Source organism: Acanthisitta chloris, unplaced genomic scaffold (genome assembly GCF_000695815.1).
Source record: "Acanthisitta chloris isolate BGI_N310 unplaced genomic scaffold, ASM69581v1 scaffold11278, whole genome shotgun sequence".
In the NCBI taxonomy this organism is placed as follows: Eukaryota; Metazoa; Chordata; class Aves; order Passeriformes; family Acanthisittidae; genus Acanthisitta; species Acanthisitta chloris.
Genome location: NW_008685398.1, coordinates 77,916 through 91,058, shown reverse-complemented (window position 1 = coordinate 91,058; position 13,143 = coordinate 77,916). Strand labels below are relative to the sequence as shown.

Genomic DNA, 13,143 nt, shown 5'->3' with positions numbered 1-13,143 from the left:
GCTTTTAAGAAGTGAAGAGGGAGGTCTCATTTTCCATCTAGTTCTCCTTTGGAGATGTACTTGAATAGAGTGAGATGTAATGGACACAAGTTAGAATGAAGGAAACTCAGACTAGATGTTAGGAAAAAAACAACCGGAACAGCCCCAAGGAGTTATGGATTCTTGTCTTTGGAGACACTCAAATCCACTGAATTGGCCCTTGGTTGTGCAGAGGGTTCAGACCAGAGTTACCACAATATTCTCTTGTTTGTTTCCTCAATTCTTTTCAGAGAAGTCCATTAAATGGCTGAAACTTCTACATGGTGGCTCTTTATCATGAACAAATAAAAGGACAGAGTAGAACTTAACCTGAAATTCTGGTTTTTGTTGTTAAATATTAGCTGACAGCAACAAAAATATTTCAATGGGAAAATGAAATAATTGTAGTTGTCTCCTTTGAGGAGAGATTTGCTTCAACAACGTACATTTCCCTGAACTCGTTCTTGATGATGTGGTTTGTTTAAAGATCAATCAAGTTCTTTCCTTTTAGTCCATGTTGCTTATACATAGGCAATGAAAACTGTGTGCCATGCTTAGCTTTGTCTACCATTGTTTTTTGAAGTAGAGGTTTAAACCTTGTTATTTTTGGAAAGTTGAAAAAAAGGTCTTTACAAAGCATATGAAAGTGTCCTTGGAAAAAAATGAGAAACCTTCCTTTTGAAAGAAACCGTTTCTTTTTTGAAAATAGTAATCTTCATGCACCTTTATTCAATGAGACAATTTAACTGAATTCAATTATTTTGATTTTTCAGATGCTCTAATTAAACATTCTTTAACTTTGTGATTTCATAATAGCACATTTCAGGTGTGTGCTCTCAAACTCTTCCCGTTCTAGTGTCTTTTGAAATGTAAAAGGATGCATGAGAAAGTCAAATCCACCAGAAGCATTTTCTTTTCACCTTTTTTGTTTTTCTCCTTAACTCCTTTTTTTCGGGAGCTGGAGGATCAGGTGGTGGATTCTGAGGTGAAGCTGAGGCTGGATTTTCCTCTGCATGATCCAGTGTTTTCAAAATCTGATGAAATCTTCCTTCTTGTTGTCTGAAGTCATATTCTACACTATGGAAAAATCAAGAGATTTACACTAGTAAGTGCAAAATTCTCCTTCAAGTAACATGTGGAAAGGATGCTTACCTCATGAGAATAACTTGGCATTATTCAGTGACAGCCTGGTGAAAACACAAGGGTGTATAGGTTGCTGCTTTGAAAATATGTTCATCTCCTAATTTTTTTTTTTTGAGGGAAACCTTTTACTTTATATGAATTAAGAAGTCCAGCGTTGTGCCCAAAAGAATGAGACAAAAATTAAGGGAGAAAAAATCAAAATGTCCTAGGATGACTTTTCAGTGCATTTTATTCAAAGGTCAGATTTTGATACTCTAAGTCATATGTTTGGACTGAATAAAAACTGTCACGTGCTTAACTTTGTTAAATGTGAGTATCTCCCACTAGGAGACAGGCTAGGAGCAAAAATCCATGAAATGAAGCTAATATGTAAGTCTTTGAACTAAGTCATGTTAGTTAACAGGAAAGTAGAACTCGTTCTCTCCATTGAAACCCCTAATTATTATTGATGTCAAACGAGAGCCAAGATGTTAATTAGATAACAGCAGAGGAGTAGATGGAAATAAACATAAGGTTCAAAAGGGACAATATGGACAGTGATTAAACAGTATTGTATGTATTTTCTTTATTTCAATCATCCTTTCTGGGCAGGACAGTGAGTTGTGTCTGCTCTGGACCTTTAAGGAGGCAGAGGGGAGAGTACAAAGGTTGTATTTTCCATAATGCAAACACTTTGGGAGGAAAAGGGCATCATCAAAGGGTTGTTGGGATGTCACTTCAAGGCCCTGAATCTGATTTTGGCACTGAATAGAAGAAACCTGTAAAGTTAGTAAATATGCATAACTTTAAACACTATTAATTGTATTTTTATGTACATAGAAATCATTAAATGTTGTTAAATAATATGTTAAAACTAACTAGAAGCTTGTTTGCCTTATAATTAATGTGGTCTGGGTTTTTTAATGAAATCAGATAACTCAGCTGGCAAAAAGAAAGTGATAAGATTAGTCTCATTTAGATGTCTGAACAAGAAGCAATACATAATAAATATAAAAGAAGTAGAAGAAAGTGATAGAAAATCAGTGTCTCTTGCATTTTTTAGTTTTTTTGCTAAAACTGCAGCTTAATCCCTTTCAGTAGTCACAGACCACAAGCCCTGGAGAATGAAATGGTTTGTTCATAGCATATGTAAGGATAACATCTGCTCATGTTTCTTCTTTCTGCGTTTTTTTCAGAGTTTTTAATTTAATGTTGGAGTGATCATCTCCAGAGGCAAGAGGTCAATTCAGTTTTCATTTAATACTGCTCGTGATATGCTGAGATAACTGTTTTGGTTGCTACTTGCATTTGTTTATTGTAAGGCAAACATTTGTGTTACATGATCTAGATTGAAAAATCCCATTCTGGAATCCCTGCTGGGTAGTTAATAAAGCCACATTTACAGTCACTGTTAGGCTGAAAAGCTCTTTATTACTTTACTGATCAGTGTAATCCACAGTGGGATTTAGATGAGATTAGTGTATTGTTTGACTGAGAGACTGCTTCAAATGTGTGTGATAAAGATGGTTCAGTGACAGCAGCCGAACATTCTGCTTGTGCAGCGTTTGCATCACTGATGAGTTAAATTCTTTAAGAGAAGGCAAATGGGGAGCAAGATAGAACACTTGATTCTATAATTAATGACAACAGTGATGCTATTTTAGGGGGAAAGTACTTGCACGCATCTCTTAGGCTACACAAAACACAGGAATTGCATGGGTTTGCTTAGAGCAAACACTGATTAGATCTTTCAGAATGTTGTCTAATGAACTTCAAATTAGTCACTTGGAATGCTTTTTTCATAACCACATCTTGTGGAACATCTTGGCAAAGTGAAAACTATTGTTTTCTTGCTGTCTCCAGTTTGTCTCTTAAAACTAGAAACTTTTTTAAGCAACTGTGTTCTGCAAGTGTTCTACTAATCACAGCACTGTAAGCCTCCAGGCACAATTATCATTACAAACCATCTAGTAAATCCAAAAGGCATATCAATGTTTTGTTGCTTCCTCTGTTCTTTCCTTGGGATAATTGTGCTTGTTGTTCAGGATCTTTCCTGCATTGAGATGATGTAAACTTAAACCCACATATTTTGAAGTTTATTCTTCAGAAGAGAGAGGGCACCCTGTGGTAAAGGGTAGTTGGTACACAAATTCTAGAGTGACCTGTTCCTGTCTAGTCCCATAAACTACACAGAGATTGTTCCTTCAGAGACAATGACCAAGTAAAGGAAATCTGTTTTGTCCTGGATCTTCCTTTTTATACAGATACAGTCTGTGCACTTGGGTAAGTCACGTAACTTCCCAGAGTATCCAGTGAGCTGTGGAGACTAACAGCTTTGTTTCAGAGGAGTTGTAGTGTTTGATTTGTGATGTGTTAATTACTTGGAGATCTCATTGCTGGAGACTTAGGACATCACTACCTGAGTTGTATGTGGAACAATAGGCTCCAGTAATGTTTCTAGTTTATTATGCTCTTTAATAAATTTGGCTCATGTAGAAGATGCAATGTGAAAAACACTTCCATGTGGGTATTTTCTATTTTTTATATCCAATACAAAATTTACAGTGCTTACAGACTGGTGAAGATAATGGTCTGCCATGTTCTTTGATATAAAGGAAAAGTTTCATCCTAAAAGTGTTATTCTCTTAGCCTTTATTTTTGTCAATGTGATCAAGTTGATGTAATTTGGAATGTGCTGCCCAGGGAGGTGGTGGATTCACCATCCCTGGAGGTTTCCAAGATGAGACTGGATGTGGCACTTAGTGCCATGGTCTAGTAACCACGGTAGGGTTGGACTCCATGATCTTTGAGGTCTCTTCCAACCAGGTTGATTTTCTGCCTCGTAACTGAGGTTGCAGACATTAGACAAAGTGTTCCATGAATAAATTGGAGGAAGCCTTATAAAATCCTTTGTTAAGTGGACAAACTACATGTGCAGCACAACCAAGACTTTGTCCGTGCTCACTTTTGTGTTAATGGCTGGTGCTAAGCTGAAGGCTCTTACTTCACGTTTGTATAGACACAGCATTTGAAACATGCACAGCTTCCAGAGCAGCACACTGCCAATTTCTCTGGTCTTAAGTGTTTAAGATAAATGGCAGTTTAAATTTGAAGTAGCTTACATGCAAGTTGCACTCTCTGAAATTAATAACAAATAAATATTTACTGAAGTGACAAGTGTGGGAGTTTTGTTTTTGTTCTGCATGTTAACATGAACTGTAGCTGTAGCTCACTGGCATTTGGAGAATTGAGTGTTTTCCAAGATCTAAACTTACTACTGAAATTCCAGCTTTAAAAATGTAACACACAGAGAAATTTCACCCTGAGAAATGGTAAAGGTTTTCAAAGCATGCCACTGTGAGACCTTAGTGGGAAGCTTCTATTGAATTCTCAGCAGTACAGTGCCCCTTTCAGCTAACACCAATATTCACTGTTTTGTTCTTGGGAAAACAAACCAATCACCTCATACACATTACTTGGACTTTTGTAAAAAAATGAATTAATCATAGGTGAGACATTTTATAGCTGTGAACGAAACACTGAATTATACATTTGGAGATGATACAAATGGTGAGGTGGAGTGAAGTACCTGTAAATGATGCATGCTGTGTTCTGGCAGGTGCTGCAGTTGTTGAGGTCTTGACCGGTGTGATAGAAGTTACGTCTGTAACAGACCATAGTTCATGTAATGTGTGGTTATAGATACATTAACAGATCTCTGAATCTTTTATGAACAAAAGTAATTGTGTTCATCACTATTATCCTTGCCAAAAGTTCTAGTGTCAAGTTCTAAGTTAGAAGGTTTCTTTAAAAACCCAACCCCTACGATTCTGTGATTCTTGTCTTGCATCTTTCTCACCTCGTGCTGTTAAGATTCTGATTGTTCATGCATGAATACCTGTTGTGAAAACACTTGGACATGCAACTGCTTCTAACAAACACACTTTAAAGTATTTGAATATCCATCTCTGCCCTTATCCTTTCCAGCCTTTCCTTTTTTCATGTTTCCTTACTTAAGGATAACCAAGTCAGGTTTTCACTGCTGATAGCATACAAATCTGGGGTGCTGAGAAAACAGGAAAAGTGACTTTCATACTTAACACCAACCAGACTTGAATTATTTTTATGCTGGAGAGATCTGCATTAAAAACAGTTTGAGGCTGGCGGCTCATTATATGTGAATAATGTATAACACTTGTATTTAACAAGGTTTATTTGAATTAGGGGAGATCAATTGGTACCTAAATAACTTTCTGATTGTTTTGGAATTGCACTGGAAGCTCTTCACATCTATCATTGTGCTTGGAATGTTCAGTATTACAGCTAGACCATTCTGGCAAGGTGGACTGAAGCTTATTGAATCTCAGTGTGAAACTTCTAGATATTTGGCCAAAATTTTCCTTTCCACCATATAATAACTGAACATAAATGGACTAATAAATATGGCTGGATAACCTGACGGTGCTTCACTGCAAATTAGTCTTTGCTATGGTCAGATTTGCAACATAAATGAAACTTGTGCTGTCCCTAATACAGAATTACATGCAGGGGAGGAGTGAGTGTTCCATCCTGTGATTTCCTGAAGAACCACAGTCAGGTAGTAGTTGCATGAAATATACTATAGAAAAGTTTGACACATACGTGGATCTCTGCCTTGGATCTTGCTTCTGACATGAGCTTTTGAGATTTGGTGTGTCATAAATAATTTTTACATATTTGCTCTCGGTGTGTCTATGTGGATTTTGTCTGTTGTGTCTAGCCAGTTATAAAGGTGGTGCTGGAACTCACTTCACATAGACTTTTCAGATAGATAAAAATGTCTGAGGACAACTATCTGAGACAGTATAGCTGGAGCCAAATTGTAGAGGGAAAATGTTATATGGAATAACAATTCATGTTGGCACAATGGAAACTAACAGAAATATCTTTACACTAACAACCAGTCGGACAATACTGCTTAATATTTCCAAATATAAAAGGTAATCCGTATGGAGTAAAATCACATGCTAACTTAATTTATGTTATTTTTAATGTTTTTAACGAGTGTAAATTCATATTTGGAGTATGACTTGGAAAATTGTTCATCTGCAATGCAATGGCAACTTCTATCCCCAGCTAAAATACTTTGGAAAAAAAAAGAATTCTTAAAAGTAGCTTTTTTTTTCTTTCTTTCTTCAGAAGCTCTAAGAAAATTGGGATATGTAAAATTGTGGCCTCAGTTAGTTCTGTGCTGACAGGTTTACACAGCCACACAGACCTGTTCTGCCCCCATGGGAGCAAGGGCAAAGGCCTGGTGCCAAGTCCTGTGAGCAACTCCTGTGTGCTGTGCTATTTCTGTGTGCTGAACCCACCCAAACCCTCAGTGCAGCCTTCTTCTTAGGTCTGCATAGTTTGTGGAGCTGTGCAAGATGACCAGATTTACTCCTTAATTGCAATCAGTCAATACTATTGATACACATGATCTGATTTTAGAATTAAGGGTGTGGCTTTGCACACAAACCAGTTGTGCATAAATGATAAATAATTCTAGATGCCTAAGATGCCTGTGCTAAGGATAGAAGCAAATTTATGATACCATAGACTTCATGTTGTTTTATGTTTGAAAAATCAAGTAAAATGGAATCTTTATTCCCTTGATACTTTGAAAGATTTATTTGTGAGTTTTGCAAAGATAAATTATTTGATGGATATACTACTTTAAAACAGAACATTAAAGTGTATCCTAGATGTACTTGTTATAAGTAGGAGATGCTGTTATCCAGGATATTCTGAAACCTGTTTTGAGCATAGAATATTTAAAATTCTGTTTTAACCTTGTCCTACAAGGGCATCTAGTCTTTAGACATTAGTTGCATTTATAGCATTATTATTACTTAAAATGCATAAATAAGTTGCATAAATACTGCTTGCAGCCTTGGCTCCCAGTCACAGCCTTGGCTAACAGCCCCTGTGACAGCACACTGACCTAAACACAGGTCGTGAATTCTTCTGGGGCTGCAGACAGCAGTCACTGAAATCTGAGAGTGTGAAGTGAGTTCTTGCTGTCTTCAAATGCTCTACATCCTTGGTTCTAATCCCTTTTAAGCATCTCCCTCCACTTCCCAAGAAATCTTGCTGGCATAGTGAAGCTCTTCAAGTTCACCTGGCATTGTGCCTTTCCCTATTCCTAAGGCAATCCCTTTGAGCAGCTATGCTGTCTGTGGTGTCATGAAACCTAACTCACTCCCAAATGTCTGCAGATGTTCTGCTTCAGCCACTGCTCCCTTTGCTTCCTGTTGGAGGCAGCAATGAGTTATTGAACAGAAGTGTGGTTTGTGCTGATATAAACTGGTGCAGACTGACAATTTCAGGTGTCAGTGGCTTGGTATCAGACACCATAAATCTGAATGAAAAAGGGAGTTGTTAAACTGTGTCTCACACTGAGTTTCGTAAAGGCAGTGTCAGCTAAAGCCAAGCTATGACAAGATTTGCTTCTCTGTTGAGGCCCAAGTAACACAAAAAGGCTACATGATACCTTTTTTGCAAACTCATCTTTAAGCATCAGACAAGATATGTTTTTCAGTAGCAAAGGTCAAAAGAATGCTTACATCTACTCCACACTTCTGATGAATTACTAATATTAAAAATGCACCATACCCCTCACTGAGCGCTCTGGATTTTTCCAGGTCTTGGATTACATTCAAAAGGACTTTAATCTTCTCCTGGTTTGACTGCAAAGATTCCTCTACAGACTGCAGCCTGCCTTGGAGGGCACAGAGTTCACCATGTGCCAAGTGAATTTGATTTACTTCGCTAACATCTTTGTTGGTTTGCGGTTTGATTTCATTCCTTGGTGGACAGGACTTTATGTGAAATCCTTCTAAACAGCTGTTACACTGGGAGACATCTGACTGAGTAGAATTTTTCTCGATTTCTGTATTACATGACAGAATAGGTTTTGATGAATTGCTGCTGGTCAATGACGTTATTGTGTGAGCCTCATCTGGTAAGGTCATGCAGGTAGAATCTGGTTTGTGCTCTCCTGCCTGGTGACAGTCTCTGAGGAAACAAGGAGATGAACTGTGATTTGATGGAGGTGACAATGGAGTAGTTTCCTTACTGCTTGCATCTTTGCTGGCTGCAAGTAGCTCAGAATCACTTTTCTCTGCTTCACAAGCAGCAGAACAGGGATTACATTCACTACAGTTTGGGGAATTGTTTGGGAAAGGCTCTGCTCTTTCAGAATCAGATGACAGTGTGCTGTTTTCATTGCTCTCGTTGCTGTTGATGACAGTAGAAGAATGCAGTGAATTACTTGAGTTTATGGTGGTGTCTCCTGCATCCATGGAAACATTTCTGTCTTGTGGAAAACTCACATGTATGTATTCAGGCACCTGTGTAGACGCAGTTGTCTTCTCTGATAGTGAGAAATCATCTGAACAGATAGGTCCATTGCTTTGTGCTTTTGATGATCTTTGATTTAACTGACTGTCCACCTCGCTATTCCTACATCCATCCTCCAAATGGTTAGTTATTCTCAAGTAACAGAGATCTGCAGACATAATGTCTTGTTCACAAAGATTGCCATTTACCTGGATAGAATTTGCAGGCTCTGTTGGCATTTCTGTTAACGATTTGCTTCCTGTCAGCTTTTTCTTTTTAAAAACTGGGAAGTGTTTCCTGAGGCTAGGAGATGTTTGTATGGCAATATTCCGAAGCCCCTTTTGAGCCCTTGGAAAAGTTGGAGACTGAGCTAGCAAAAAATTGTGATCCCTAAATACTTCTGTTTTTCCAGCTGTGAGTGTTGTATCTCGGACAGGATTAGCATCCAGGTCTGTCTTGGTGTTGACTCCATCATCCTTGAATCGAACTTGCTGGGATTTGGTCCTGCGGTGCTGGGGCTGTCTCCTAAAATCTGCTGAATCCAGGCTGTTCCTTTTCAGCAGCACTGGGCGCATTTTCATGCTCTGCTGGGCCATTGATTCACAATTTAGAGTCTGTAAGTAACGTGTTTCTTTGCGACCCATTTCATTTGTCATTTGACCTGTGTATTAAGATTGTTCCCAAGATACAAATTAATACCTTACTCCCGAAGCTCATCATTCTCCTTTTTGTTCTGGTATATACTTTGAACTGACATGCTCTCTTTAGGGATCTGCTTTCAAATTTAATTGCTGAATAGACCAAACACCGAGATAAAGGAATTAAATATGAAACTTAAGGAAAGATTTCTTGTAGCTAGGGAATGCAGAAATCCTTGTGTCTGAAGCTAACATGGTCTTTGTATTATAAACTCCAACAGGCTGTTATGCTTATGGTTGACTAATCTAAAGGTAAGGTTGAGTCTATGGCTTTCCTGGTTGCTCTTATTTGACAGCAGCTCTCCATTAGTGACCCAGCTTTGTTTATGATGGACCAGTCACATATGTTTTATTTGCATGTTGTCTAAACAAGCATCATAACTTTTGGGGATGTTTTCATTTCTGATGCATAGTTTTACTGACGGAATATATCCACTAACACCAAACTGAATTGCTTTCTTCAGAGATAGTATTTCTTCCTCAGCCATCTTTTTAATGCTCCAATTGAAATTAAGCTTCCCAAACAGTTAAGCAAAATGTAACCTCTTCTGACCAGGGAAAAATGCAGCATCCAGTGTGTTTCAGCGAGAGAAGTTACTGATGTGCAGTTGTTACTGCAGTTCTTGCAAATACAAGGCCAATCATATCCAAGGGGCTGGTTCAGTTCTGTAAGTTCAGTTCTCTAAGTACTTTGGCATCAGAGAGAGATCCAGACCAAATAACCAGCAAATGCAGAACAACAGCAAATGGTTCCTGAAAATAAAAAGACAACAGTTGTAGCTGAACAAACTGGCAAACAGTGTAATTTTCTTCTGCTGTCTCCTACCAACTGTTCATCTTCACTGGTTTTGTAACTTTGAAAATGAGACAGTTGTATAGAAACTGAAAAATATTTTATAATTCTGAAGTGCCTAAGACTTCATATGAAACACAATGCACAAAAAATGGATATATATTTATATCCAATGGATATAAAATATCCTAGGCCTGAACCTGGTCCCAAATACAGATCTTAAAACTTAAATAGTCAGATTTGAAAATGGCTATTGAATCCTGTTACAGATGAAATATCAAAAATGAACAATACAAATGTGAGTTCTTCATTTGGAGGCAAGTTGAAGTTCAAACAAAAATCAGATTAATTTTTTTCTTTTTAGAGTTTCTCATTTTAGTGTGTTCAGATTTGAGAACAACTCTTGGTCAAGGGAAAATAAATTTATTTTAACGAGTGATTAATGCAAGTTTAACCTTTTCTGGGGAGATTAAATCTTTCCTATGACATATCAGTTATTTGGGAATCAAGACTGAAACTGGCTATATGTATGAGTTTTCACACAGGAGTTTGGCCTGTAAAGCTCTTGTTTGCCACATTTGTCCAGGGCTCATCATGGAAAAACAAGCATTAAACATTTTGAATGGCCACTAAATCTTATATTTCTGAAACTCAGTTAGGACAATAATTAAGTCAGAACGACTGTGTATTAGGTGTGTGACAGACTTACAAATGTGAATTCTCCTGCCCCAATGATTCCACGGCAGTCTGAGCCCAAGTTCAGTGTGTGCAGTGAGTAATGCTGGAGTAGCAACATAGCTGAACTGCTCAATTTCAGAACTCAAACATCAGATGTACCTGAATATAAAGTATCTTTCCTGTACTTTTAATAAGTTAAACTAAATCTGAATCTGACTGCTAGAACAGAATAGGGATAAAAGGAGAAATTTCTGCAAAATATGGGAGGTATTCTGTGGGATTGTTAACAATCAGCATAGTTTGCTTTTGGGGTTACACTGATTGTTAAGATTGGGGCTAAATTCCCAGCATAGTATCAATTTACTATTAGTCCTGTTCCCTGTTGATTCACTGGTTGGTTTATTAGCCTTCCAGTAGCTTAGTAGGTTTTATTTAAGCATTGCACAGACTTTACCATATTTAATTGACAAGAATTGATGAGAAGGGTGCAGTGGGAAAGATCTTGTTACAGAATATAGCAAACTGCCACGTAACATTTAGGCAATGTAATGTAATTTAAGCAAAGTAATAATGTGATGTTATTCTATTATAAAATTTTAGAAGAAAACGTATGTTGGATTATTTCATGTGGGAAGAAGTGTAACATAAAATACTGAGGAAATAAATATTTGCATTAATACCAAATTTCACTTTCATGACATGCAGGCATTAAGTCACTGAAATCACTGTGTTGTTTGTGCACTGCAAACAAGTATCACAACAAACAAGTCCAACAATTTCTGCCAATAACTTTCCAGTGCCAAGCTCTGAATTCTCATATCATCTACTAATTACTGGAGACTTTTCACAGTTTTGTTTGAGAATTTATCCAAATATTGCAGTACCATTCTCCACTTCCCATCACAGCTGCTGTGCTCCAGGCAGATGGGCTACTTTAAAAGTTATACTTGCCCAATTAACTTCAGAAAGAAGCTTTAGAAAGCTAATCCTTTGTATTTTAAAGACAAGTAAAAAACCCTTAAGGGGTTTATGAGAGCTCTCCTTTGGCAGTAGAGGAATGTGAGCTAGATTCCTGCATTCTTAATTTGCAAATTACTATTTTAACTCTGTTGGTTTTAGCTTCCTTGGCATCCACTAGTCTGGATTTCATATGAATGAAAGCTTTGATGCTGTTATTTATATTAAATCAAGCTGAAATAAGAAACATATAGATAGAAATGGTCAAATATTTGGATTGAAAACCCAAACTAGTGAATTTCAATGAGTTATAGGTATCTGTGTTTAGATTAACAAATCAATGTGACACTGTCAATTACTAAGTTTGAATAACATTCTTCCTAGCCTGGGTTGTATTTCGTCATTTTTACTCTGGCACAGCAGTTTACAAGTCTTGTTTTGTTCATTATTACACATTGGCTGAAGTATGAAAAATTCTAAGGATCTATTTTACAGAAATGCTTTCAATGTATGAATTTAACTTATGTCACTCATAATAAAAAGCCTCTGCCAGTTTTAAATGTATGTCTTGTAATAATAACAGTTTTGGCAGAAGAAATTTCCTGGGGTTTAATGTGTGCCAGGGTCCCATGACCTTGCAGCTAGCCCTCCAGCTTCTCCTGCCCCATCCCTTCCCATCCCTCCCCATCCCTTCCCATCCATCCTGAGGGAATGCCTTGTGCCTCGACTGGTTTGGTTGGTTAGCACTGTGGATTTCTTCCCATCTCTTCATTCAGTGCCTGTTGACACAAGTGGCCCGTGAGGTGCTGGTCAGTGCATGTTATTTTTAAGTGGTGCACATTTCATGCTCCTTTTTTCTATGTTTTGAGTATGTGAATTTGACTGATTGATATTGTTGCATTTTTTCTTTTAGGCTTAGCTTACACCAATAAAGCAAATCCTGACTTTTAAAGTCTCTCTGTGCCTTCCACACTCACTTCTTACTGGTGGTAGTTAATATTTAGTGTAAACTTATTCTAGCTCGAGTGCAATTGTATTCCAGGATGTAATAAGTGAACTGCCTAGAAAAGACTAAGGTGCAAAGCCTACAAAGCCTGCCCCCTCAAACAGCAATGGAACTGCTTTTCCAACCTGAGGATTGGGGATTTGATTTCTTACACATGCACACGCAGCATAGCTGTGCTGCCAGGCAGAGGAAATGTGACCACAAGAGATAGTTCTATTTGTTTATAATTATTCTTCCATCTATCCTGCCTCTGCCTTCCTGATTTGAGAGTCAAACACAAGTTCTGGTTCATGTTTCACTTTAATGACTGAAGCTGTGGGTACAGGAGTGCAGCTGGTATGGATAAATGGAGATTTTGGGGAATTGCATGAAGTGAAAAACCATGCAGCAAGTGCAGATGTGGGGGTTTTATGCAGTTTGTGGAAAAGGTTAAATATTTGACATGGTTTCCAACTTGTTCAGTTGCACTTGGATACCTTAATTTTTCATTTGACTAGTTTGCTCAAATA

General features: G+C 37.6%; 1 protein-coding gene across 1 annotated transcript; it reads right to left on the bottom strand.

Moving 5' to 3' along the window:
• Window positions 1-908: 908 nt before the first annotated feature.
• Window positions 909-9,098, bottom strand: FAM196B (family with sequence similarity 196, member B). Its single transcript, XM_009079754.1, has 3 exons — window positions 7,777-9,098; window positions 4,730-4,804; window positions 909-1,095 (listed from the first exon to the last, which is right to left on the bottom strand). The coding sequence occupies exons 1-3, from the start codon at window positions 9,096-9,098 to the stop codon at window positions 909-911; spliced, it is 1,584 nt and encodes a 527-aa protein (XP_009078002.1).
• Between the last annotated feature and the right edge of the window lie 4,045 nt (window positions 9,099-13,143).